At 43.5% G+C, this 27513-nt stretch overlaps 1 protein-coding gene and 1 long non-coding RNA gene across 2 annotated transcripts in view; one reads left to right on the plus strand and one right to left on the minus strand.

Moving 5' to 3' along the window:
* Positions 1–4868: 4868 nt before the first annotated feature.
* Gm51451 lies at positions 4869–26317 on the plus strand. Its single transcript, XR_003946654.1, has 3 exons — positions 4869–5671; positions 5766–5907; positions 26157–26317. It is a non-coding gene; the product is annotated as a predicted gene, 51451 (long non-coding RNA).
* The window catches only part of Sec11a (SEC11 homolog A, signal peptidase complex subunit), a 32172-nt gene continuing 14389 nt past the window's right edge, over positions 9731–27513 (minus strand). Inside the window, exons 3-6 of the mRNA NM_019951.1 lie at positions 22089–22238; positions 17453–17572; positions 10527–10584; positions 9731–10256 (exon numbers count right to left, since the gene is read on the minus strand). Of these exons, the coding sequence (NP_064335.1) occupies positions 10206–10256; positions 10527–10584; positions 17453–17572; positions 22089–22238 (379 nt within the window). The 3' untranslated portion in view covers positions 9731–10205. The remainder of the gene's footprint in view (positions 10257–10526; positions 10585–17452; positions 17573–22088; positions 22239–27513) is intronic.

A 27513-nucleotide genomic window follows, 5' to 3' on the forward strand; every position in this document is an offset into this window, starting at 1 on the left:
CTTGGAAAGTATCTTCAGTCATCAGTGGCATCCCTGAATGATCAGGGGCAGATATGTGCTCCGACCCAGCATTGTGGGAGGGGCAGGAGGGGACACCAATTTCCTGTTCACAAGAGTTCACTTACTCATTAGAAACTAAGTCAAGGAGTGACTGATGGAATAGAGTATTAGGTCTTGGACCCTTTACTGCATCATTTGTGCTGCCTAGCATAATCTTTTTATTTTGTTTGGGACATGAGCTATGTAGCTCTCTGTCCTGGAACTCCTACATAGAACAGATTGAGTTGAACTTATAGCAAGCCTCCTGTCTCAGGTTCCTAAGTACCAGATTATAGATGTGAGCCACTCTACTTGGTTTGCTGTCTTTACTGGGTCAGTTCTTACCTTCTGCTTTGTTTGAGACAGGGTGTCCTTCTTTCTGCTGTCTGTCATATAGTCCAGTTTAGCAGGCCCACAGATTCTGGGTTATTCTCCCATCCATCTCTCTCATCTCACCACAGGAACACTGATTGCATGTATGTGTCAGTACATACAGTTTGTCATGTGGGTTCTACCAATCTGAACTTAGCTCAGCCTTGTGGCTGCAAGTGCTTTTATCCACTTCGTCATCTCCCCAGCCTACACCTTACTTTTTGAGGCGGGGTCTCTTGCTGAAACTGGAGCTCATTGACTCAAACCTGGCTGGGCAGCAAGCCTAGGGACCCTCCTCTCTCCACCTGCCTAGCGCTGGGATTTTAGGTGCTGGCCCACACCCCTGGCTTTGCGTTTGGTGCTGGGAATCTGAACTCAGTACTCATACTTGCACGGCAAGCACTGCCTAAGCTTAGCCTTCATCCCCCAGGCCCAGGGAAGTTTTCTGAGGCCGTGTTACTGAGGTTCTGGAGTGTGGCACACGGGACAGTGACAGTCCATTTCTGGCCCTGGCTTTTCCCTTCAGTCTCCTTGCTTCTCACTTCCAACCTGACATTCACACCTCCCTGCTTTCTTGTCACAGCTTAGCCATGGTGTTCAGATATAGCTCTTATCACCTTCCCATACTAATCTTCCCTGTGTGGCTGCCTCCCGCTTTTCTGCATCTATCACATGCTCAGACTGTCGCTTTGGTCCATGGACGTAGAAACCAAAGGAAACAGTATTGACTTTAGTGAGTGCTGACTTCCTTAAATGCTTGAAGGAACTCACCTGACAAGCTTCTCTCTTATGTCACTGTCAGAGATCACCTCAGAGGCTTCGTTACTTGTCATGACACCTTTGGGGCACTGCCTGATGTACCCAAAGCTTTGAGAACACACACAGCTCCCCCTAACACATGCACGCCATTTTCCCACGCCTGTATCCGCTCAGCACCGGGGTGAGTTTTGAGTTCTCTGGGGGCAGAGCTAGTGACACTACCTCTCCCAGCTCACTGCTCTCCTGCACGTGACACTGAGTTCTGTTCTCACAGGCTCACGGATCTGACACACACAGCAAGCCAGGAAGCTGCTACTCAGTGAAGAGAGCGAGAGCCCAGGATGCCGGGAAGCCCTGCAAAGTGGGCAGGCCAGGCAGCGGCCCTAACTGCACGGAACCTTGGTGCACGTAAGGTGACAGTTACACACTGAAGTAATATTTTCAGCCCCAAAGAGGGTTTCTAAAAATGTTTTGGGATTTTAGAGACTTACACTCACTGTGGAGCCCAAGGCTGGCCTTGAACTCCAAATCCTCTTGTTTCAACCTCTCCAGTGCTGGAATGTGTGCCACATTACTGAGTGGCCAAAGAGGTTTTAACACTTGGGAATCTGGTACAGAATCCCACGATTCTAGGAGATTTGATAATCTGAGCCAACCCGAGGGAGAGAGGGCTTTGCAAATCTACGTTTTCTGCAGTAGCCCATTCAACTTCCAAAGACAAGACAGGGTAAGGCACCCAGTGTGGCAACCTGTACTGGGAAAGAGCAGACCTCTGCTGTGCACAGACCTTGTAAAGAAGCAGTGCAAACGCCTGAACTCTGCTTTCTCTCCTGGGTGGAACAGAGGTTACTCTGTAGCTTGTTAAATAGGAAACAATAGCTCTTGCCTTTGCAGCTATCGTGAGAGCAGCGCCCAGAATGAAGCTCAATCCCTTTGTGAGTTCTGACTGAAGCAATTAAGTGGCATTTCAGTGAACCAGCTCACGTTTGCAAGAACATGATGTCTTCCACTCTCCAAAGGCCGAAACAGAAGTATAGTGCCCATTTGATAGGAAGATGAAGTTCAGGTTGTCCAAGGACACCACAAAGGTCAGCAGATTAGCAAGGCGGTCCAGGTGCACAGAAGGCAATGTGTCATCTACACTGAAAAGGTGTGGCCCGGAAAGAGTAATGGCATAACCGTCCACGTGGGCATCCACCCCAGCACGGTGGGGATCGGCAGGCTAAAGTGACAAAGACAGAAAAGAAATCCTAGAAGGAAAAGCCAGTGCTGCCCAGCAGGAAAGGAGAAGGGCAAATACAAGGGTGATGAAGAAGATGCAGGGGAGGAAGCCTATCACACACAACTTCCATCACAGCCTGCCTATGCGGAAGAAACAGGAAAGGATGGACGTTTGTAACAAACTGTAAAGTGCTTGCAGTAGAGCAGACGGTGGGGTCCCAGGAAAAGCAGAGCCCGTCACCGGGAATCATTCACTCCTTAGTGAGACCTGAGTGTCCACACAACAGAGCATGGCCCCGCCCAAAGCATGCCTGTGACACCTTGGTTCCTAAATCAAAATGCCAACGCACCTACATCACTTTTTTTTTTTTCCTGGTTTTTCGAGACAGGCTTTCTCTGTATAGCCCTGGCTGTCCTGGAACTCAATTTGTAGACCAGGCTGGCCTCGAACTCAGAAATCCGCCTGCCTCTGCCTCCCGAGTGCTGGGACTAAAGGCATGTGCCACCACGCCCGGCTCACTTCTTTTTTCTTTTTGGTTTTTCGAGACAGGGTTTCTCTGTGTAGCCCTGTCTGTCCTGGAACTCACTCTGTAGACCAGGCTGGCCTCCAACTCAGGCATCTGCCTGCCTCTGCCTCCCAAGTGCTGGGATTAAAGGCATGCACCAGCACTACCCGGCTCTTTTTTCTTTTTCTTCTTCCTCCTCCTCCTTCTTCTTTCTCCTTTTTCTTCCTCCTCCTCTTCCTTTTTCTTTTTGGTTTTTCGAGACAGGGTTTCTCTGTATAGCCCTGGCTGTCCTGGAACTCACTTTGTAGACCAGGCTGGCCTCGAACTCAGGCATTTGCCTGCCTCTGCCTCCCAAGTGCTGGGATCAAAGGCGTGCGCCACCACGCCTGGCTCTCTTCCTTTTTTTTTTTTTAAAGAGATCTGCCTGCTTCTGCCTCCTACATGCTGGTGGACCTCCACACTTGGTATTACCTCAATTCTTGACCAGTGCTGAGAAAGAATTCTGTAGCACCATGGCTTTGGCTTGAATAAATTGGCAGGTTGAGAGCTTGACCAAAGCTTGATGTCAGCTAATTTATCTACTTGCCTAACATAAAGTTCTGAATATAAATTTGTGTAATTAGACTTCCTGAATTAAAGCAGGAACCAGGCTTACCAATCCAAATAGATGGGACAGTTAAAGCCATGGTTGTAGTGAAGTGACTGAAAGTAGGTAGAGGCATGCTGGGGATGCCTAAGACAGGCGTTTGTCATTCACAGTAAATAGTTCCATTGAACTGTATATGAGAACTAGACAAGCTTCAGAAAAATCAGGGTAACAAGGCAAAATGTTCCTGACTGATCGGAGTAAGAGACTGGGGCAGGAGTGTCATGATAATGAGAGTACTGGTTGGTTTTGTGTGTCAACTTGACACTGCTGGAGTTATCACAGAGAAAGGAGCTTCAGTTGAGGAAATACCTCCATGAGATCCAACTGTAAGGCATTTTCTCAATTAGTGATAGGGGGGAAAGGCCCCTTGTGGGTGGTGCCATCTTTGGGCTGGTAGTCTTGGTTCTATAAGAGAGCAGGCTGAGCAAGCCAGGTGAGGCAAGCCAGTAAAGAACATCCCTCCATGGCCTCTGCATCAGCTCCTGCTTTCTGACCTGCTTGAGTTCCAATCCTGACTTCCTTGGTGATGGAACAGCAGTATGGAAGCAGTGTAAGCCGAATAAACCCTTTCCTCCCCAACTGCTTCTTGGTCATGATGTTTGTGCAGGAATAGAGACCCTGACTAAGACAATGAGGATATCAGATTTCTATTTCCTGAAGACACCCCTATGGATTTAGTAGTTTACAGATCATCATAAGGAAAGCTCAAATATCTGATGGATGTGGCTTTTGGGTTTGTGTTTTGAGACTGGGTCTCATGTAGCTCAAGTTGGCCTTGAATTCACTGTTTGTAGCTAAGGCTGGGCCTTAAATTTGCAATGTGCCTGCCTCCACTTCTCTCTGTGCCAGGATTACAGTCAGGGGCTGCCATACCCATTCAGGAGGTGGCTTTCTGTAGATGTTGCCAAACTAACTATACTGAGAGACTTCTGGGAAACAGCCTCAGCAAGCTTACCAGGCTAATTTGGACAGGGATTATGTAACACCACAGGGTGTTCCAAGAGTTCCTTGTCCTTGGAAAACTATTCTAAACTTTCTGTTGTTGTTGTTGTAACAGGGTTGCTCTGTGTATCTATCCCTGGCTGTCCTGGAACTCACAGAGATGTCTTTGCCTCCTGAATGTTGGGATTAAAGGTATGCATCACCACCACCCAAATTTCTTTTCTTTCTTTTTTTTTAAAATAAAGATTTATTTATTTATTTATTATATGTAAGTACACTGTAGCTATCCTCAGATACTCCAGAAGAGGGCATCAGATTTCGTTACGGATGGTTGTGAGCCACCATGTGGTTACTGGGATTTGAACTCGGGACCTTCGGAAGAGCAGTCGGTGCTCTTAACCACTGAGCCACCTCGCCAGCCCGCCCAAATTTCTTTTTATTACGTTTTATGCCCAATCTATAAAGCCCAGAAATAGCAGTTTCCTTCTTTGTACTATAGTCTAGAAAACCAAGAGTCAAAAGATAGAGATTTCTTCCAGGAGACAACAGAATCTTTCATCATCTTAGGATGCAGAGATGGGGTCTGAGGAGAGCTGAGACAGGGAGAGTCCTGAGTGAGGCTTACAGTCAATCGGAGGACTGTCTTCACAATCTGTGGTAAGCCTTGATCCTTTTAGACTCAATAACATTCCTTGATTAAAAAGGCAACTGATTTCAGATCTGGTTTTATCCATTTCCACTTCAACAATAATTTCTTCAGTTACAATTTTATATTTTATCACATAATACTAGCTTTATCTGTACAGAATAAGACAAGTATTTAAATAAATTTTAAAATAAATAAAATACTGTATCAGGCACTAGAAGATACCCAAAGATGAATCCAAAACCAGTCCTGTTCCACTGCCTGAAGGAATCAACCCTCAGTCTAGTGGTAAGAGGGACACAGAGGCAATGTTAGAGAGAACAAGGACAAAGCACTGGGCAGTCTGAAGCAGGAAGCATCACCCGAATTCATCAAGTGTAGGCAGGACTCCATTGCAAGCCCCTCCCTAGCATCGTTTGTGATCACACTAGGCTCCTCCGTGGGACAGGCTGAGACATGCCCCGCCCACCATCACACTAGGCTCCTCAGTGGGACAGGCTGAGACATGCCCCGCCCACCAAGGCAGAGTTCTGAAAGGTCACCAAAGATTGCTCTTTACCTCTGTAGCTGGGTCTAGCTGGAAATCTGACACAGCAGATGTTCATTGAGGAAATTCTTTTCTGCACTCCAGGCAGTGACCAGCATAAGCAACGGTGTCACGTCTACATGCTAAGAGCCATGTGGATGCAGAGATGGGGTCTGAGGAGAGCTGAGACAGGGAGAGTCCTGAGTGAGGCTTACAGTCAATCGGAGGACTGTCTTCACAATCTGTGGTAAGCCTTGATCCTTTTAGACTCAATAACATTCCTTGATTAAAAAGCGTTTTCTATATCCAGACCATACTTTACAACAATACCACAGGCCCTGGTATTGTTCAGTTCCAGCATCAGAAAAAGGTGATGAAGGTACAGACAGGCAGAAAATGGCTTGCACCGCCTTCCTAGCTCAAAGAGCACCCTAAGGAAGGGCGAGTCCACGGGGCCAGCTACAATTAGATCATCCCTTGAAGCTCAACAGTGTTAGAACACTGTCATAAGAAGAGCGACAGCAGACGACGGAATGGAGTCTCCCGCATGTGATGAGCGGTTAGCTGAATGTGATAAACACTAAAGCACTATGCCGGAGAGCCTCTGCAAGTCCCCAGAAAAATACACAAGCAATCAAGAAAGCCGAGGCTCTCAAAACCTATGACTCCCTAGGTAAAGTGACAAATGTCAACAGTCCAGCCAATAAAGAGAACACAGGAGGAGTCTGCAGGCATACAGAAATAAGAAGGCAGAATTAACACTGAAGGGTACTCGTGCTGCTTAGATGGAGCCCGGGTGAGAGGAAGTGTTCAGATTCAAATTTGGCAAGGCCAATAGAGAATGTACTTACTAAATAACAGGAAAGTACAAATCACTTTAATGATTCATACGCTCTGCTCACAACAACACTAATCTAAGATACCACGCCTCAGCTTCCAGCGCATGGCTATACCCAGCACTTAATAGACGCTGCTTCATGCTGCGGGAGAAACAGAGCACAGTGTCTATAAAACGAGGCTCCTGCAGCAGAGGAGTCCACAACTCGCCAGCAATCTTGAGACTATACCCCAAATCCAAAACACTGTAAAGGACCAGAGGCAGGACAACATCATGTCTAAAGACGACGAGCTTCAGACAAGCACAGAGAAGAGAAAGAGGCAATACAGCAAGGACACCATGGACGATGGCGTGGAGATGCTCATGTTCATCACTAGCTGCATCCAAAGCCTGAGCTGAGCTGGCGTGCAGGGCAGAGGTCGAATGAAAACAAGCCATCTGCTTCAGTCACAGTGTACTCCTGAAGTGAGAGGCATACACCCTCAAAGGAACACAGTGCCCACAGACTGGATCAGATCATGGGGGAGGAACCGAGGCAGGGCAGAAAGGAATAAACAAGGGCAGGGTGAGTGGTACTCAAGCAACAGGAAGTGGTAATTGCTAAGGAGAATGGACGGCAAAGGGCTTAGCAGTGAGACAGATGGGAAAATGCTTCACCTAGCACCTCCCTGAACATGTGAGAACTAGCCAGGAAGCTCGAGTTTCAAAATGGGAAGGTCGATCTGGTGGGATGGCTCAGCGGTTAAGAGCACTGACTGCTCTTCTTAAGGTCCTGAGTTCAAATTCCTGCAACCACAGGGTGGCTCACAACCATCTGTAATGAGATCTGATGCCCCCTTCTGGTATGTCAGAAGACAGCTTCGGTATACTTACATATAATAAATAAAAAATCTAAAAAAACCAAAAATAACAAACAAAAAAACAAGTGGGAAGGTCAAGTCAGAGGTGTGGGACCAGAACTAAGGAAATGACAACGTAACAGCTGGAGTTATGAGAGCCAAGAGAGCCTCCTAGCATCACATTCCAATGTAAAGTTTTATCAGTTCTTCTCCCATTTCCAATTCCTTCCAGTGGCTAGGTCCCCCACACCGCCACTAATCTTGCCGAATCCCAAACAACTGGGAAGTCAATTCAATTACTAGTTGTTTCTCTGGCATTTCTTGTATTTTCATTTTGGTGAATTGGTCTCAACATGACGCTCAGGTGGTCTCAACCCCATGGGCTCAAACAGTTCTCCTGCCTCAGCCTCCTGTGTGGTCTGGGCTATAAGTGTGTACTGATATGCCTGGCTCATTTCTTATGTTTTCTGTGTTTTAAGATTTATTTTAAATTGTGTATGCGTACATGAGCGTAGTGGTCCAAGGAGACCAGAAAGTGTGGGGATTCCCTGGAGCTGGAGTTATGGGCAGTTTGTGAGCTGCCATGTGGGTGCTAAAAAACCTAGGATTTCTCCAACAGTAGTAGGTACCCCAATGAGCATTCTGTTTCCAACCACCCCCATTTCAAGAATCATTTTAATTTCTTATATTTTCAAAAAACTCAAATGTTTAATTTTTTAGTTTTAAAGACTTATTATTCTTGAAAGATATATTTTTATTTACGTGTGTCTATATGTGCATGTATGTATGTGTGTGCACCCACACTTGTGAAGGCCAGAAGGCAGTACTGGATCCCCTGGGACTGGAGTCCCACATGGCTGTGAGCTGCCTTATGTTGGTGCTGGGAACTGAATTCAAGTTCTCTAAAGGTGCAGTGTATGCTGTTAACCAACAACCACCTCTCTAGCCTTTATTTTTTTTATGTGTTTTGCCTGGATGTATGCATGAATAACCGTATGTTGTCGGTGCCCATGGAGGTCAGAAGAGGGCATTGGATTCCCCCATGGAACTGGAAATACAAGTGGCTGTGAACAGCCATGAGGAAGCTGAGAGAGGTCGGACAGAACAGGTCCTCTGTAAGAACAGCCAGTACTCTTAGTGCTGAGTCATGGCCTCTCTAGCTCCCCAAATCTTAGTGTTTAGTCTTAGTATAAAACATGGGAACATAATAACTCTCCCCAAAATAATCTTTTTACTTTTGGCTAATAGAATGATTCAAGTGTGTTAAGTGCTCTGGCTACTTTTTAAGAAAAATGCAGCCTCTGTAATAGAAGCTTCTAGCAAAGAAAGGGAAAAGAGGTGGAACACTGATCAGAAAGAGTATGAAGTCTCTCTCTCACAGGGGACCGTCAAGGAAGGAATAAGAGTAATAACTCTTTGCCATGCACGGAAGAGGCAGTCTGAGCATGCGTGGATCACGGGCAGTAAGTTTCTCAGGCTGAGAAAGCCAAGAGCTGGTATCATTGAACACCATATGCAAAGTTTGAAGGCTAAGGCCTAGTTAATGGTCTCAGGGAGCAGTATTCTATATAGGGAAGGCTCTGGGAACTTGCCTATTCCATTCCATTAGCAAACAGCACAGGCTGAAGAAACAGAAGCTAACTGCATGCTTGCTTGGAGATCTCACATTAAACAAGAAAGGCAGAATTAGAAGTATTTTGTGTTACTGCATATTGGTTTACCCTACATTCTGATTTCAAAATGAAAAGAAAACACAATTGGGCTTTTAGTCACTACTTAAGCTTGCATTAGAGAAAAAAAAAAGCAAAGCCAGCCACTTAAGTGAAAGGGTTTAGGCAAATGAGAATTAGAGAGAGTAGGGTGCTGGATTCCGCAGGCAAGGCTGTCTTGTTCAAATGCTAACATATCGAGGAGTAGGTGAAAGCACCTACAGTGGACAAAGGTTAGGTGTCTTTGCAACCAGGTGAGATCTCTCTGGACCTCTCAGTTGCACCATCTGGGATTATACACATCTGAGTCACACCCTAGTGAAGAATTGATTGTGACTAAGACATTTCCTATGAACGTCAATGGCTACTTTGGCTTCACAGAAACAAAAACAAACCTCGACAAAAAAAACCAAAAAAACAAAAAAGCCTGTTAATATTTGATCAACTATCACAGCTGAAGGACTGTTTATATACTACAGCTTTTTCTCCTTTAGCCCAGGCTGGCCTTGAACTCCTGATCCTCAGCTTCTGATGCTGAGATATTCCAGGAGCTGGGATAACAGGCATGTGCTGCCACGCCCAGCCACATCAAAGCCTTTCTAAACCATAATGGGTACTAAGAACCAGCCAAGAAAGGCACATTTCAGGAGCTTTCCCAACAAACAGAATTCAGGGAAAGGGGTTCAATGTGCAAAGTCTTTTATTTAAAATTTTGAAAAGTTAAGACTTATGATCGCCTCAATATGTGCCATTCCTACTGTAAGGAGGAACGACAGGTTTGAACTCATGCAGAGCTGTGTTTTCATTTACAGAACTCTGTAGGCACTTTTAAAGTGAAGCTTGGCTTCAAAATACAAACACTGGGGGCTTTGGCTCAACCTTTTAATATAAAAAATTCACTGATGTACAAAAATGTGAAAGAGTGACAATGACAACATATGAAACCCTGTGATTGACAGTCCCCTTGTGTGCACTCCACGGTGCACATGCACCCGCCCACACAGCCTCGGGTGTGGAAACACAAAGCAATGCAAACCAGGGCTACCAAGAAGTGCCAACGTGTGTGTCCTCCGAAAATCCGCAATCACAGATCAGGATCTACTCCAACATTCAGTAACAACAAGCACAGCAGCTTCCTAGGAACAGGGAGTCCGACTTCTTACTCACGATGGACCAGCACAAATAAACCGAGCAGAAACAGTACTGCATACTAAAAAGTGAAACAGGAACACATGTCAGGGACGCTTCCAATACCTCCGAAGTCTTCATCGTCATAAACTCAATTGTGACCAGGATCAATCACTAAACTACATTATGTTTTCATGCTGTAATCCATTTAACAGTCTCCAAAGGTAAACAAAAGATCCCTGGAGGAGCTGGCTGAATCCAGGGCCTCACACATGCTCCGCATGTGTGCTGCTGAGCGAGCGCCACACTCTCATCAGTTCACTTCTAATCAAACATAAGGTTGTGCTCTCACCTTAAATTTAGGATAGTCATTCATGAGGATCGTCACAATTCCAATGTAAGGAACAAACCTGGAACAAACAAGTAAGCAAAGAACTTATCATCAGAGATAAACACCCTAGATGAAGCAGCTGCTAATGTTTACTGACTATTCATTACCAGTGCCTTCCAGAGTACTGATTCACAATGTCCACTTGCATACATTATATTTGTTCCTTTCAATAGCCTGTTACAAGGAAGTTAGGATTATTACCATTTTATAGATGAGGAAACAGGATCACGCGCCCAAGGTGCATGGCTTGTATGTGGCAGAAGCAGACAGTACCACACCAGAGATCTTAGGTCTCTAGTTGGTATCTTCACTGCTAGGGGCTGGGTGTGGCCTCATAGCCATTACGGAGCTGCCAGTCTTGGTGGAGAGGTAAGGCAGAAAGCATCACCCTGCAAAGTACTTCATGTCTGGTCATCACTGAACAGAAGAGCTCAGGGCTCCACCACCACTCATTTAACCACAGTCTGGCTTTGGCCCTCTTACTCCTGGTTTTATTTATTAGACAGGGTCTTGAAATGCAGCCCAGGCTTGCCTTGAGCTTACTTCCACCTGCTGTAGTCTCCTAAGATGCTGGGATGAGTACATGTGTCACTGTGCCTAGCTCTGAAATTTTTCTAGAACTATTTTATCACCACATACAGCAAACCAGTCTTAGCCTCCATCTTCCTATATACTTGTCCAGCATTCTTTTAATTCTTAGATTTATTTTATTTATGTGTGTGTTTTGCCTGTATGTATGTATATACATATACCTGGTGCCCATAGATGTCAGAAGAGGCATCGGATCCTCTAGAAATGGAGTTGCAGATGGTCGTGGCTGCACATGGGAGGTGAGAATTGAGCCCAAATCCTCTGAGAGAGCAATGAGTGCTCTTAACCAGTGAGCCATCTCTTCAGCCTGCAACTTGCTCTTGAAAGCCTTTCTCTTTTGTTTCAATAACTCACACACCTAATAGTTCTATACCCACCTTTAGACTGCTGTATCTGTACTTTCATTTCTTCCTCAACCTGGAATTAGAGATGGGTGACCAAGCCCACCCTGCGTTTACAGAGGCTCTGGGGACCTGAACTCAGATACCTACATTTGAGTTGCAAGTACTTTGACCACTGAGCCATCTCCCCAGTCCTGTGTTCCCACTAGCTTGCTTTCTCTTCATCCCTTAACTGAGCAGAAACACCTGGTGACAACTCTTAACGAATTCCATACACTTGCCTTTAAGGTCTTCGTCACAATTTTAAGAACTTTGTTGTTCTAATCATATGGTATTTGCCTCCCTCTGACTCTCTCAGAGTAGCGATCTTGATCTCGCATAACCTCAAGGCCTTGTACACCCAACCTTCCAGCCAACACGTACAGGTGCACATGTGCATGCATGTGTGCTCACACTCCCACACTAGAGATCAAACTCAGGCAGGGCTTCATGCAGGCCAGGCACTCGCTCTATGGCTGAACCTTGCCTTGGGCCTAATCCTGCCTGATGGAATGTTTGAATAGGTTTTCTTTTCAGTTTCTCCAGAGTTTAAATCTTCTTTCTGTGTAAGACACCTTAACACTCTAAGACTTCAGAGCAGGGGCTGGGCTAGTGGTGCACACATTCAGTCCTGGCCCTTGATAGGCAGAGGCAGGTGGCTTGAGTTCAAGGCTAGCCTGGCCTACACATCAAGTTCCAGCTCAAATAGTGCTACACAATGACACCTTATCTCAACAACTCACAGCAACAACAACAACAACAACAACAACAACAACAACAACTCAGGACAAAACAAGAAGATTATCAGGATGTCCCTGATGTGGTTAGAAAAGGAGGTGAGAAACCCAAATGTTCACCTTTCTTCCTTCTCCCCACCACTGGCAGACTCTGAGTACACTGGCCATAATGTGGCACTGGGCCAAGTGGACTTCAACTCTCTCATCACGGCCCACTTTCACTGTGTGCATAGACCCTTCCTGCCATGCCACAGGCCAGAGAAACAGAAATCACCTCCCAGTTAACACCTCCGAATCAAAGCCATAGGCAAACTGCAGCAGACACTGTTTTTAGTGTCGTCACTTCCTGTTAACAACTCTTCTTACTTTCCATCTCCTGTATTCTCTTTTTAGAGTCCTTCTCCCTCCCTTCCCCCAAACTGCTTTCCACTGCTAATGTTTCTCAACAGTCAGATCTTCTTTAACAGTCACTTGGGGCTGCAGCTGGAGCTCAGAAGGCAGAATGCCGGCCTAGCATAAAGGCATGAAGCCCTGGGTTTGATCTCTGACACCACACAATTCAGGTGTGGGGGTGCACACTTAAATTCCAACATTTGAGAAGTGGAGCCAGTATTCAGCTACAATAGAGAGCTTGAGGCCAGCTTGGACTGCATGAAACACAAAACTACCAGATACACTGTTCTAGTGTCCCCAGATTTTCTGAGCTTAAACAAATCCCTGAAACATGCACCCCAAACAATACTCAAGATGTTTAGGTCTGATTCAAGATGTGTACCTCAGGTACATGGTGGCAAGCAGTTTCACCTCAGCAAACTTGTGTCAACATGTGGCTCCTCCAAGAGCTGAAAAGAGACACCTACAAAGTATTGCTAAGCTCTGGGCAGAACAAGGCCACTTAACCACTGAGCCAACTATCCAGCCCCATATTTTAAATTCTCAAAATAGGGTCTCACTTTGCTGCTGCAAACAGCTTCCCCAAGCATCTACGACTACACATGTGCCACGGCACCTAGACACAAGCTTTACATTTTATTCACATGTGATTTACATGCATTTTATGGCCTATCAGTTTTTATGGGGTATTTTAATACATATATACAGTGTACACTAAACACATCAAGTTAATTAGCATTTCCACTTTATCATCAAAGCCTGTGGCACACTTTAGGGGCAGCCATTTTGCCCGATGCACTTTACTTCCTGTTAAGAATACTTCCTCTTCTGTGGGGACAGCATTGTCTGGAAGCCTCCAGCGTCACTGTCCCGTTCCCTCCTTTATCTCATTCTTTATCACTGCAGCATTTGTACCAACTCTCCTGCCCTTCTCTCCTCTTTTTCTGACACTGCTTTCTTTTCTGTGATTAACAGATCCAACTTTCTGGTTTCCCAAAGTCATCTCTATTAAGTAGTTTTAGTTGGTACAGTATTAGTTTCATTTCTAAAAATTTTATTACATGCTACAAGATGAATTAACCTTGAAAATTAGGATAGGTAAGAGAAACCAAACGCAGAAGACCACAACTGTGATACTGTCTACACAAGACACCCCACGAGCCATGCCTACACTGCAGGTTAGCACTGTCAGCAGCTGCAGGAAGAAGGGCGTGGCCTGCGCCTGCTAAGAGTGTCGAGAGAAATGATCTGGAATTAGATAGTAGTGTTGGTTGCACAAACTTGTAGATATACTAAAATCTGTGAACTATGCCCCTTAAAATAGAGACTCTTACATGTGAATTCTGTTTCAGTAACATTTTTAGACATAATCGGCTCAGAACCATTGGTGTCAGTGTGGAGTAAACCAGAAACCCCCCTTTTTTCACTGAGAGGTAGCTGTACCACAGACCAGGCTCACCTGAAAGAGTGAGGTACAGCTCGACTCTGAGATATCAGCTTAGTGTTTTACAAATACAATTTCCACAAAGGAAGGTGACTCATTACATTAGGTGTCGAGCTCAGAGGCAGGAGAGTCGATGAGAAGTGAGTTGGGCAGAAAAGCCTGTCTGCCAGCTGTCCACGTCCCAGGTGGTTTATATTTCATAGAATCAATACTTAACTCACATTATTACATTTTTTATTAAAAGCCACTAAAGGGTTTATACTGCCAAAATTGAGATTTTAGTTTAAATTTTATATAGTTTAGAACTTTAAAAAAATTCTTCAAAAAGAAGTTCCTAGGGAGGAAGCCTGAGTACTCTAACCTGGAAAATAATATGTCTTTTTTTTTTTTAACCCAACCCAGGGCTGCCTAGGCAGCCACAGTGACAGACAAAGAAGAACCAAATGCACACAAAGGGACATTCTTACACAGAAGAAGCACACAGAAAGAATTTGTCAAAAAGTGTTAAAATGTGCATATTCTTTACTTAGTAACTGTTTTTTATATTTTTACTGGGAAGACTGGGTAGAACTACTGGATATATCTAACAACAGCAGTGTTCACAAAAGCAAACTAGAAATAGTGCTAACCAGGGCCAATGCTAGGACAGCCAGTAGCCATCTGAGCTTCCCAGGGACTGGAGAGCTAGCTCTGTGAGTGATGATAAGTGTATTGATGTGTAAGTACACTAATGGCCTTGGAGTGAAAAGGTCATTACATGTACAATAGTGTGACTATTCTCTTATATAACAAATGTTGTCAGGCGTGGTGGTGCACGCCTTGAATCCCAGCACTTGGGAGGCAGAGGCAGGTGGATCTCTGAGTTTGAGGCTGGCCTGGTCTACAGAGTGAGTTACACAGCGAAAACCTCTCAAAAAATTAATGGCAGTGGAAGAAAGTAAAGCAACCCCACTTTCCAGTGACTGGGTGCCACGCACTCAGGTCGAGTCAGCTTGACAGGCTGTGAAGCCTAAAAGCCACTCACGAGGCAGAGAGTTTCAAGGAAGCTCACCTCCTGGAGTTTATCCATATACTCATATTCTATTCCCGAATTAGTCTGGTGTATGGATCTACGAGCTCTCTTTTAATATTTTATTATAAATGCCTTTTAAGATTAAATTCTGTTATAGTTAGTCTCCCCAGTGTTCCAAGATCCCAGAAGCTGCCCGAGCTTAGAATCCTGTGAGAAGGCAGTAAGGAAGTTAACCTATTCAGTAACTAACTAAGCATTACAATAGACAGAGCCAGTGGCTCAACTGGTCTGCAGAAAGAGCCAGGGAATCTCATTGAGATAGAAATCTTCAGTAAGGCTACATTGCATATTAAAAACAAGTTGGTATATTCTCCTGACAAATGGAGATTCTCCAGATACTTAAAAGTTACACTCATATAAGAATTTAGCAAGGCCTAGGAAATTAGGGGGGTTGTGATACTGCATTATTCTTGAGGTCTGCCAAGAGAAGAACCCCCTGGTGCTAGCCTTCACAAGGTTCAAAGGTATGACACTAGAGTGTGAAACTCTTGCCTGTCACTAAGCTGACCCTAGGTAGGACTGCTTTATCTTTACTGTAAACATTTACCTGGTTCCTGTAAATCCTTTTGAAGTCATTCCTTTGTTTTGTACCTGGTAACGGCAATGTACCTTGCCTGCTGTGACTTCCAACCCCTTGCATTCTCTGTACTATAAAAAGTTCGATGCTCGACCTGACATTACATTCAGGTTCTACACAACCTCTCCTGTGTGCATCTGTCTGTCATCTCATCCAACGCTTTGCCCACCTGTGACTAGAGACCTGTTCCACGCAGACATAGGGACCCAGAGGGTCTGCGGCAACTGGGGCTTCCTTGTTATTCTAAATGTACCTGCAGGTTTACAACTCGAGGAAAAACAAACACTAAAGAGATGGAGGAGTCTGAAAATGATAGGCGCATCTTTGGGAATGAGGAAATTTGGAAATCTATTTCTCAAAGCCACTGATGACCTAATGTAGATTGTGTTTAGCTTGAACATAGGATATAAAAGTTCCCCTTAAGTTGTACACACACACACACACACACACACACACACACACTCGCAGACAAAACAACACAGTAGTCCTTGTTCTGATCTGGGATTCCTTTACATTTCTCATACTACAATTGAATAAACTTCCTTTCAGAAACAGCCACCTGTTCTGCACAGCATAGTGTCACAGTGAGGTGACAGTACATGCTTGATTTATGCAGTAAGGAGGGGATGCTCAGACATCAGTAAGAATGCTGTGAAGCACCTAAACAGAGAACCAGCACCCACCCACCCACGTGAGGGACACCAGGCCAGCCACTTAAATCCACCACCAGCGTGATCTTAGATACATAACATGGCTTGTCTGAGTTTCCTCATCTGCAGAATGGAAATCTTAGAATTGTTTGAAGGTTAAAATGAAGCAATATTTATAAGGCACATATAATGAGTCTGGAACTAGCAAGCCCTAATAAAGGTGAGTTATTGTTAATACTATTAATACATTAAAGTAGTAAGTCCATACTTCCTTACACCAGTAACTTACAATTCCTGTCCTCCACTGATCTGTTCTCCTGATAATATCTGAAATAAACAGGCTTAATATAATTTAAAAATTTCATTTGATCTCATCAACTTCAAGCCTGAAATAAAACAATATAGGCTATATTAACACAATAAGACTAATTCATAGGAACAATTTAAATTGACTAAGACTTTAATAACTTGTTTCATGAAGCAGTAATACTATTCTGAAACCTAATAGCCTAGCCAAGTACAGATATCAATGCTCCTTGGGTGAATTGAATACATGATTCTTATTTTTAGAGCAAGGGTCTCAGGTAGCCAGCTAGCCTTAAACTCAGCGGCTTCTGGGATCTTGGAACACTGGGGAGACTAACTATAACAGAATTTAATCTTAAAAGGCATTTATAATAAAATATTAAAAGAGAGCTCGTAGATCCATACACCAGACTAACATGGGCTTCTTAGTGAGTCTGGCCTTGAACTCTGGTCCTCTTGGTCTACCTCTCAGGAGCTGGAATTACAGGTATGTAGCACTGCACCTGGCCAATATTTTAATTGTGATATCCACTATGCCATCTCAGCACTAGCATTTGACTCTCTTATTGCACCCCATTCCTGCCCTACGACTTAAGTGAACTTTAAGATTTATATCTTCTAAAGGACAAAAAGGTGACTTGGCATAACCAGGACCAACAGTTATGCACCCAGTCATACACAGTAAGACCATGTTTAAAGTAATACGAAAAGCCCATGACATTCCCTTGGGTACTCACCCTCTTGCTCTCCCCACAACATCTTTCTTCTCCAGCCAGTGTTGTCCTTGTTTATAGAGACCTCGGTCATCAACAGCATTATTATCTCCTTTGGTTAAAAACTTGATATGCCCATCTTGCCTTAGGAATAAGGAAACACAAGTCACCAAACACCCTCATGGCATTGAGTGTACAGCATCAGCTCTTGTTACCAAGCACTAGGAACTCATCATGCCTAATAGCAATTCTTTAATTGGCTAACAGAGTGCTGACAGCTGGACTGCTCAAATAGAGAGAGCTGAGAAGTGAGTGGTGAAGGAGCCGGCTGCACTACACCAGTGTGACCAACACTGCCACAGAGAGTGTGACAGTAGATGACATGCAAGTTTTACACCGTGAGGAGAAGATTAACTAGCATATAAAATAAATCTCAATTTATATTACAAAATACACAACCTATTTTCTAATATACAAATACAGAACACATTAAATTACCCATCAGGAAGTAACTGTCCAGTGAAGACTGTAGTTCCCTTAAGAAACATGAACATTTCTGCCTGAGACAAAGAATGTTGGAAGAGGAACCTCCAGATAAAGTAACAGTCTGTACTGTGCAGCGGTGAGCTGGCACATCAGGTAATGGCATTTGCCACCAAGGCTAACAACCAGAATTTGGTGGCCAGAAACCACCCAGTACAAGGAAAGAACCAATTTCCCCAAGTTGTTCTCTGACCTCCATATGCACTAGCAGTGACTCCCAAACAAAGAAATGTAATTTAAAAACATTCCAAGTGTCCATTAAAGCCACATCAACCAGCTGCAGCCGAGGACCTTATTTGATCTAAGTTCAAATAAACAGTCATTATGAAACTGGCAAGTTGAACAACTAGAGAGTTAATAATCTTAATGAATTGTTCATTTTTATCATATATTTAGTTATTACTTCTATTGTATTTAATTATATTTATTATAGTATATATTTATTCCCCACACTAATTAAAGTTTTAGTTTATAAAAGCTTAGTGGTTATTTTATAGAAATACTAATGTGACATGCTATGATACTGAGGATCTGGCTTAAAATAATACAAGAAAGGAGGAAAAGAAGAGAATGCAGAACGGCCACATGCTAACCATCCACAGGACTCGTTAGACCCCACTGTGCATGCTAGAAAACCTTTAAATACAAAATGTAAGAGCTAATGTAACACAGATCAAGGGATAAACAGCAGCTGCCTACAGTATACTGTAGCTTCACACTGTCTTAGTCTTTATCTAACAAACATGTAGTTGATAGAAAAAGTTTAAAAAAAAAAAAAAAACAACCGGGTGTGGTGGCACTCACCTTTCAACCCAGCACTAGGGAGGCAGAGGCAGGCAGATCTCTGAGTTCAAGACAGGCTTGGTCTACAAAATGAGTCCAGGACAACCAGGGCTATTATTACACAAAGGAACACTGTCTCAAGTGGGGAAAAAAGCCTCAATTTTTCAGGTATGGTAATATTTATTAGAATACTATCTTGGCAAGGTGTAGTGGCACACACTTTTAATTACAACACTGAGGAGTCTGAGGCAGGTGGATCTCTGTGAATTCAAGGCCAGCCTAATCTACATTGCAAGTTCTAGGATAGCCAGGGCTGCATAGAGAACCCAACTCAAAAATAAAACAAAAGAAAGCAAAACCACAAACCCTCTTCCTGATCAAGAAATGATTGCTTTGGGGCTCTGATGTAGCCTAGCTTGTTAGGCCTTGGCTTTGATCCCAGCCTAAATCAACTGAGCATGGCAGCCATGCCTATAATCCAATCCTTGAAGGTAAAGACACGAAAATGAAGCTCTCTGGTCACAGAGTTGAAAGACAGCCTGGGCTACATGAGGCCCTATCTCAGAAAAAAAAGTCAAGGAATTAATGCTGCTAAAGAACGGGTAAGACCTCTAGTAATTTTTAAAGTTGCTTTTAGATATACTTTATATATATGAGTGCTTTGACTGCAGACATGTATGTGCACCCTACATGTGCCTGGAGCCTGCAGAGGGCATTGGATCCCCTGGACCTGGAGGGACACGTGAAGGGAGGGGAACAAGTGCTCTTAGTCACCAAGTCCTCCCTCCAGCCCAGCTTCCAGTAAGTTTAAAATGTAACTGAAAACAAAGCAAAATTTACAGTTAATAAAGACCGGACTAAAATTAATCTAAGTGTCTTTAACAATCAGTCTATAAAAAAGAAAATGAGCTTCAGGTTTCTACTGACTAATATCCACTCAGGAAACTGTCTCCCAGTATGCTAGAAGTCAGGTGAAAATTGGAGGTGTTGCAAACACCAGAGACAGTGAAGTGCAAATGCCACATTGAAAATGAGGTTCCAGTTTAAAAAATGCAAATATATACAGAGAAAAGTAACCAGTAACTGACAATTCAGTAAGTGAAAGAGCGTCTGTGATAGCCTGGGGGTTACAGACGAGAAGTGGTCAGAAGGGAAGGGGTGTTACCGGCTGGGCTAGTCCCAAAGACCTACTTACCAGCAAATACTGTGCTTTCTTTCCCCTGCTGAGCTGTAATCAGGAGAGATCACTATTGTTTCTCGAAAAAGTACCTATCTCCCTCAACAACTTAATGCAGAACAAATACTTTTCCCTGGTGGCCACCCTCAATACACCTGTCAAGATCTGCTCCAGCCAGGTGTGGTGGTGTCTGCATGGAATCCCAACACCCAGGAGGCAAAAGAAAGATCACCAAAAATTCTGAACCTGGTGTTAGGGTACAAGTGGCCTTTCCTCACTTTGCTCTCCTGAATGGCCCAGAATATACCATCCTCTTGACTTCGCCTCTCTGGTGCTGGGATTAAGGTACAAACCACCCCAGGTGAGTACCTATTAAACGGAGAAAAACTACAAGATGCCGAGCCAGTAGGAATTGAGGACTTAATGCAAGAGTCTTTTGGGTTCCCAGTATACCACCCCTATTTGTTCATTTCCTTCTCTCCTTCTCTTGTGAACGTGCTGTAAGTACAAACAGTACAGCCTGGGAAGAACGGGGGTGCACAGCTGGACAGGGACCACCCACTTAAGAGGTCAGGGTCCATCTTCTCAAGTCTTTACACTACCTTAAGCCGACGAGCCCCAGGGCAGCTGAGCTATTTGCTCACCGTTCTCACTGTTCTGAGGTGAAAGCAATGTGCCCTTTCTGCTTCTAGAATGTGTAAGGTTCAAGTTAGAAAAACAACTTAGACTTTAGAAATTTATCTTGCCTTAGCACACTGGCACAAACTCATAAATCCCAGAACTCATGATGCAAAAGCAGGAGGGTCAGGCGTATTTGTTCAGTGTTGCATACACCGGGCACACACGGGGAGTTCAAAGACAACTTCTGAGAGTCGGGTCTCTTACCATGTGGGTGACTGGGGCTGAATGCAGGCCATCAGGCTTGCTAATAAATGCCTTTACTCACTGAGCCATCTCACCACTTTCTTGAAAAAAAAATGTAAACTTTACATTTATTTACTATCATGTTGTGTTACGGATATTGCCATAGTGCATATGTGGAGGTTAGAAGACAATTTTTGAGATTTGGTTCTCTCCTTCTACTGTGGGTTCTGGGGACAGAACTCTGGTCATTCTGGCCTGACGGCAAGCACCTTTACCTGTTGAGCCATCTGGCCAGCCCTCTTTACTGAACTTTGAAAAGTCAATATACTTGGGTCTGGCCTGGTTTAATTCCAGCATTCCAAAAGAAGTTTACAAATTGCTTTATAGTTTTTTGTTCTTATTTTAAGGTTTCTTTAGTCATTAAAGTTATTTATATTCCATAATTATATTTAGGACTAATCTTTACAACATGATTTTGTTGTTGTTTTTTTGTTTGTTTGTTTTGTTTTATTTTTCGAGATAGGGTTTCTCTGTGTAGCCCTGGCTGTCCTGGAACTCATTCTGTGTAGACCAGGCTGTCCTTGAACTCAGAAATCTGCCTGCCTCTGCCTCCCGAGTGCTGGGATTAAAGGCATGTACCACCACTGCCCAGCTTTATAACATGATTTTTGAGAGAAATACACAGACTGATAAAAGAATTAGAAAAGAACAAGAAAAATCTCTGGAAAAATATTCAGAGAAATAGATAAATCCCTATCCAGAGTTTTCCAAATATTCACCAAACTTTCAGACATTCATAAAACTGGATGAGAAGTAAAGATCAAAGATTCCTTACTCTCTACAATGTTTTATTATTAGAGAAGAGCCTCATTAGCACAGGCTAGCCTTCAACTTGCTATGTAAGCCAACAATGACCCTGACCTTGTCTGTTTCTATCTCCCAAGTACTAGGATTACACTTGTAGCAAGGCCTGGGCTCTGACCCAGGGCTTCATCTGACCAGCTGAGCTACATCTACAGCCCTCTTTAGTTTTTTAAGAATGTTTTTATGTATATGAGAATTTTGCCCACGTGTATGTGTGCTTGAAGAAGGCATCAGAACACCTGAAACTGACGGTTGAAAGCCATCACGTAGGTGCTGGGAGCCGAACTTGGGTCTTCTGCAAGAGCAAGTACTCTTAACTGCTCAGCCATCTCCCACCCCCCTTTTCAACAATTTTTATGTATCAAAATTAAACACTTCAAACTCTAAAGCAAGAATGTACAAAGCCATAGATGAGAAGCTGGCATGTACTTTTCATGGATCTTCAGGACTCGGTGCACTATAGGAATCTCTCTTCCTTCTATCCTGAAAACAACGATCTCCCCCACGCGTATAGGATCTTCAACTCGGTTCGTGAGGAAAAGGAGATCCCCTCTGTGAAACGCAGGCTCCATGCTGCCACTGGGAGGGAAAACGGGTACAAAAAGGCAGATTACATCTTTTTCAAAATTAGAAACTCAACAAAGCAACAGATGCTGATGTACTCAGCATTTTAACAACCACAGTGCCATAGATAGCTCTGTCCACATAATAGGCTGTCCTAATTCATGCTCATTCATTCATTCATTTTGGGGACACAGTCACTCTCACAGTATATACATCAGGATGCCCTCAAGCCAGTGGAGACTTTCTTACTTCAGCCTCCAGTCCTGAGATTCCATGTGTGCACCATCACACCCAGCTTGATTTCCCTCAACTAGTAAAGGAATTTTTTTAGTTACTAGTCTTCACTAACTAGTTCCATTTTAAGCATTACAATCAAAGATGTTTAAGTCTTGAAAAGGGCAGTGTTACTAATTCCTTAACCTTTTAAAATTTCAAATGACAAACAATATAAAAGAATGAACTTTAAAAAACACTGCCCTTATTCTGACTTCATCTGAAAATACTAAACATATTCAAATATTCAAATGAGAACTGGATCATCTTCTGCCATTTATGAAGATTCAGGCCACGATGACCTTCTGAGTTCAGCTGATTCTGGAGGAAACAGTTGACCGAGTCACAGAGCAGCACAGAGGTAGCGCTGTGTTATCAAGGCGTTTCGTTGTTTTATAAAGAGAAGTATGAGAGATTTCTAAGGATTTCAGAAACTAGGAGGAAGTGAGACTCATGAGAGCATCTCTTCCCTCTTCCCTGCTCTGCCTCACACCCAGTTCTGAAAAGGTCCTAAGAGATTGGTATCATCAGGAACTCAAACCCAAGTTTTCAATGATAAATAACATTAATAAAGAAAGAGTAAACATATCAGCAGGACCCAAAACTCAGACAGATATCATCCAGCCACAGACACTACTGTCTGAAGATACATATGGGCACATCAGTGGCTCCCAAACTCTCCTGTACAGTGGAATAGCCTAAGTAATTTCAATAGAATCCTCATGTCCAGGTCACATCACAATACCTGGGGATGGGAGGCAGGCATCACTGGATCCCCAGAAATTCCACCATAAAACAAAAATTGGGGAGCTATGAGAAACACTGTGTTTATATTTGTTATTATTTATGACTTTTCTTTTTTCAAACGTTTGGTTGGTTTGTTGTCTGTATCTTGTTTTTACGACAATATATCACCTGTATAGAAGGCTAGCCTGGACAAGGTACAGAAACTGCTGACAGAAACTCACAGCACTCTTCTTGCCTCCCAAGTGCTGGGACTGCAGGAATGCTGGTCTGTTTGCTTATTGTTTCATTGAACTTGAGCTCACAGCAATCCTCCTGCTGGGATACCGTCTTGTACCGCCATGCTAAGCTACTATATGATTATACTTAAAGCTTTTTTACAGGTAGGCAGAGCTCTGTGAGTTCAAGATAATCCTGATCTACATAGCAAGTTTCAGACCATCTACATAGTGATCCTACCTCAAAATTGAATAAATTAAAAAAAAATTCCTGTTATTTAGAATTGTCAGGCTAAGGCTGCAGCTCAGTGGACAAGGTCCTCGGCTGGATATCCAGTACTTCCAGAAACCAAAAAAAAAAAAAAAAAAAAAAAAAAACAACTTTTCAAACAGATACATATACACACTGTGCACACTGTGTATGTGTGTGTGCACATCTCTCTCTCTCTCTCACACACACACACACACACACACACACACACAATACTATGGAGAACAAAACAGAGAAAAGAAAATAAATGCACTTACAGAATTATCTCAATTATATGTAAAATTATACTTGAAGAGAGGCTACAGCATTAGCAATGATTTTTATCTCAAAGTTACAAAGACAGGTTCAATCTAGATTTTCCTGTGTTTCTAGCATATCACATTATGGGAATATATTAACTTTTTCTTATTAGAAAAGCATTTCTTCTCAAAGGTCACTATGACAGCCAGGCAGGAAATGACAAGGGCCTGAAATAGAATAGCAATAAAGGAGAGGAGAGAGGAAAACAATTGGTGTCCAATTAGACACAGCAGAATCAAGAATGACCCCTAGTTTATGTCACAGGCAACTGAGCAGCTGTGACAGTCACAGAAACAGGTTGGGGTGGGGGTCAAAATGGAGCTGAATTTTATTTTGTTATCACTCAGAGAACCAAGTGCCTGGTCAATAGTCAGGTGAAGCTGTCCAGTGGAGCAACATCAGAAGCAAAACAAACACTTTTGGAATTCACATGTATATACTAGTTTAAAATGCATGAAAGTAACCAGAAACGGTGCTAAATGTCTATAGTACCAGCACCTGGGAGGCAGAAGCAGCAGGACTGAGTGCAATGCTAGCCTGAGCTACACCCCAAGAACCCCAAATCAAAATGAGTAGAATATAGAAGGCATGTAGGAGAGGGTAGGAGACACAGGAGGAAATACACTTGCATGCCTCATATAAAATCAAAATGAATAGAATATAGAAGGCATGTAGGAGAGGGTAGGAGACACAGGAGGAAATACGCTTGCATGCCTCATATAAAAATGTCCCTGTACAAAATAAGCCATGAGCAACAGCTCAGCCTTCCCGAGCTGCCCTTCCAGAGGAACTGAGTTCAATTCCTAGCATCCACACTACAGCTTACAAGCTCAGAGGATCTGATGTTGTCTTCTGACCCCCACAGGTACCACATACACAAGCAACACAGACACATGTACAGGTAACATACCTTTATGCATAAAACAATGGCATTTAAACATAACAAAAGTTAAAAAAGAAAATATACTAATGCAAAAGAAATTTTAAATATTAAAGAGTCTGTAGTGAGACCATTTCAAGTGTTGATCTTATCACCATTTTGACTGTTACTATCTGTGGTGCATAAATTGGAATCCAGGCCTTCCTCATGCTATGTAAGAATTTTACCACTGAACCACACCCCTGGCTTACAAGGATCACTAAAAAAGCTGGGCATGGTGGCACACGCCTTTAATCCCAGCACTTGAGAGGCAGAGGCAGGTGGATTTCTGAGTTTCAGAGGCCAGCCTGGTCTACAGAGTGAGTTCCAGGACAGCCAGGGCTACACAGAGAAACCCTGTCTCGAAAAACTGAAAATAAATAAATAAATAAAAGATCATTTTAAAAGAATTTAGAAAACTATCTAAACATTAAATGAATTGCTAATATGCTTTTATTTTGACAAACATACTCCCCTCTCCCTTTTAAAAACGAGACAGGGTTTCAAGCGTCCCTAGCTGGCCTTGACAGATGGGTATGAGAGGATGATCCTGACCTTCACATCTTTCTGCCTCCACCTCCCGAGTTCTAGGTCAAAGGTACAAACTGACACACACACATTTTTTTTTATTTAAAAATGGCATGGGTGCCTACCATGCATGGATGTATGTGTGTGCACCATACCTGGTGCTCTCAGGCCAGAAGAGGTTTGGCAGCACTACTGTCAGACTGGCTGGAACTATGTAGCCCACGTCGGCATCAAACTCCGTGATTCTCCAGCTTCAGTCTTCGGAGTACTTGAATGACAGGTTCAAGCCACCACATTCAACTACACTCTCAGTTTTTAACTGATTCATTAAACATTACACATACAGGCACTGGAGTGTTGGAAATTTGGTGCTAATGCTTTGAATATGCGTGTTCAGGCACTGAAGGTCCTTGTCCCCAATTACTTTTTGATCTATCAATAAAGATGCCAGTGGACATTTAGCATAAGGGCAGGACGCAGGGAGAATCTCGGAGACTGGGGGAAGAAGAAGGGGACGAAATAGTGACAGGAGACAAATCCAACCAGCCCTTAGAGTTTTCTGGTAAGTGGCTACTGGCCACCTCCCTGATTGGCCCTAGAGTAGAAGGGAAGGTTTAGGAGTGCCCTGCCTTTGAAATAGCCAAGGCATTTTAAAATTAACTGTGTGTTTTGCATTCCAGGATCCAAGATAGCTCCTGGGCCAGTGCGCCTGTGATTCACCAAGAGCACAAAGCAGTGCAGCCATAAACTCATCACAGCACTGGGGAAATGGGTCTTCCGCCAAGCCTGAGGACCTGAGTATGCACAGGTGGAAAGAACTGACTCCCACCAGTTAGTCTCTGATCTCGACATTACACACACACAAATAAATAAAATGTAATAACAAAGCTTATGTACTGGGGGCTGGCACTCAGACTTACTGGGCAGGGTGCCTGTCTTATCAAGCACAAAGCACCAATACGAGGTGTGCTGCCAAGATGCACTTGGGAGAGGCAGAAGATTCGAAAGCTCAGCGCCATGCTTGACTGTATACAGAACTCAATGCAGCATGAACTACATGAGACCCTGTCGAAGGGGAGATGGGGAAGCCAGGTGTGGTGCTGCACTCCTTTCATGCCAGCACTTGGGAGGCAGAGGCAGAGGGATCTGTTTGTTCATGGCCAGCTTGGTCTACATATTAAGTTCCAGGACAGCCAGAACTACTTAGAGAAACCCTGTCTTGAAAAAAACAAAGCAAAGCAAAACAAAACAAAACAAAACAAAAGAATTAAAATTAAAAATAAAAATAATAAAAAGCAGCAGAGGCAGGAAAGCCGTGAGTTTGTGCCTTGCCTGAGTTAAGTAGCAGCAGTACCTGGTCTAAAGAAAAACCAGCCTGGGGAGTGGGTGGGTAGGGGAGTGAGGGTGGGTGGGTATGGGGGACTTTTGCTATAGCATTGGAAATGTAAATGAGCTAAATACTTAATAAAAAATGGAAAAAAAAAAAAAAACCAGCCTGAAAGGAGGAAGCAACTCATGACTGAGGCCAGGAAGAGCTTCCGCTGACAGACCATCCCAACACTGAGGGACGGGACATGACACAGTCGGAAGATCCTGGGAGCTAGCCCAGCGAGCACCAAGAGATCTTCTCCTTGGTTACTTCAGATTTCATTCTCTTTAGTGGAGGTATTTAACGTCAAGGACTTAATGTCTGCTTGTGATCAGATATCCCTGGGAGGATTCATGCCAACCCAGAGTTTACCTTCTGGGCTTTGATACAGCTGGTGAACTCTGAGAATGAGAAAACAACATTATCCTGTGACTTATGATATTAACTGAGGTTTCAGGTTATAAGCAAAACCTCCCTCCCCACTGCTGAGATAGGGCATGGCACTTAATATAGAGAGCAGACTGGCTTCAAATTTACAGAGATCCTCTGTCTCCTGAGTGCTGAGATAAATGTATATCTCACATACCCAGGTGGAAGCTATTTTTTTTTCTGCATTTATACAGCTGTTTAAAACAACAATTAAACAAAACAAAACAAACAAAACCTAG

This window comes from Mus musculus, chromosome 7, assembly GCF_000001635.26.
Source record: "Mus musculus strain C57BL/6J chromosome 7, GRCm38.p6 C57BL/6J".
Classification (NCBI taxonomy): Eukaryota; Metazoa; Chordata; class Mammalia; order Rodentia; family Muridae; genus Mus; species Mus musculus.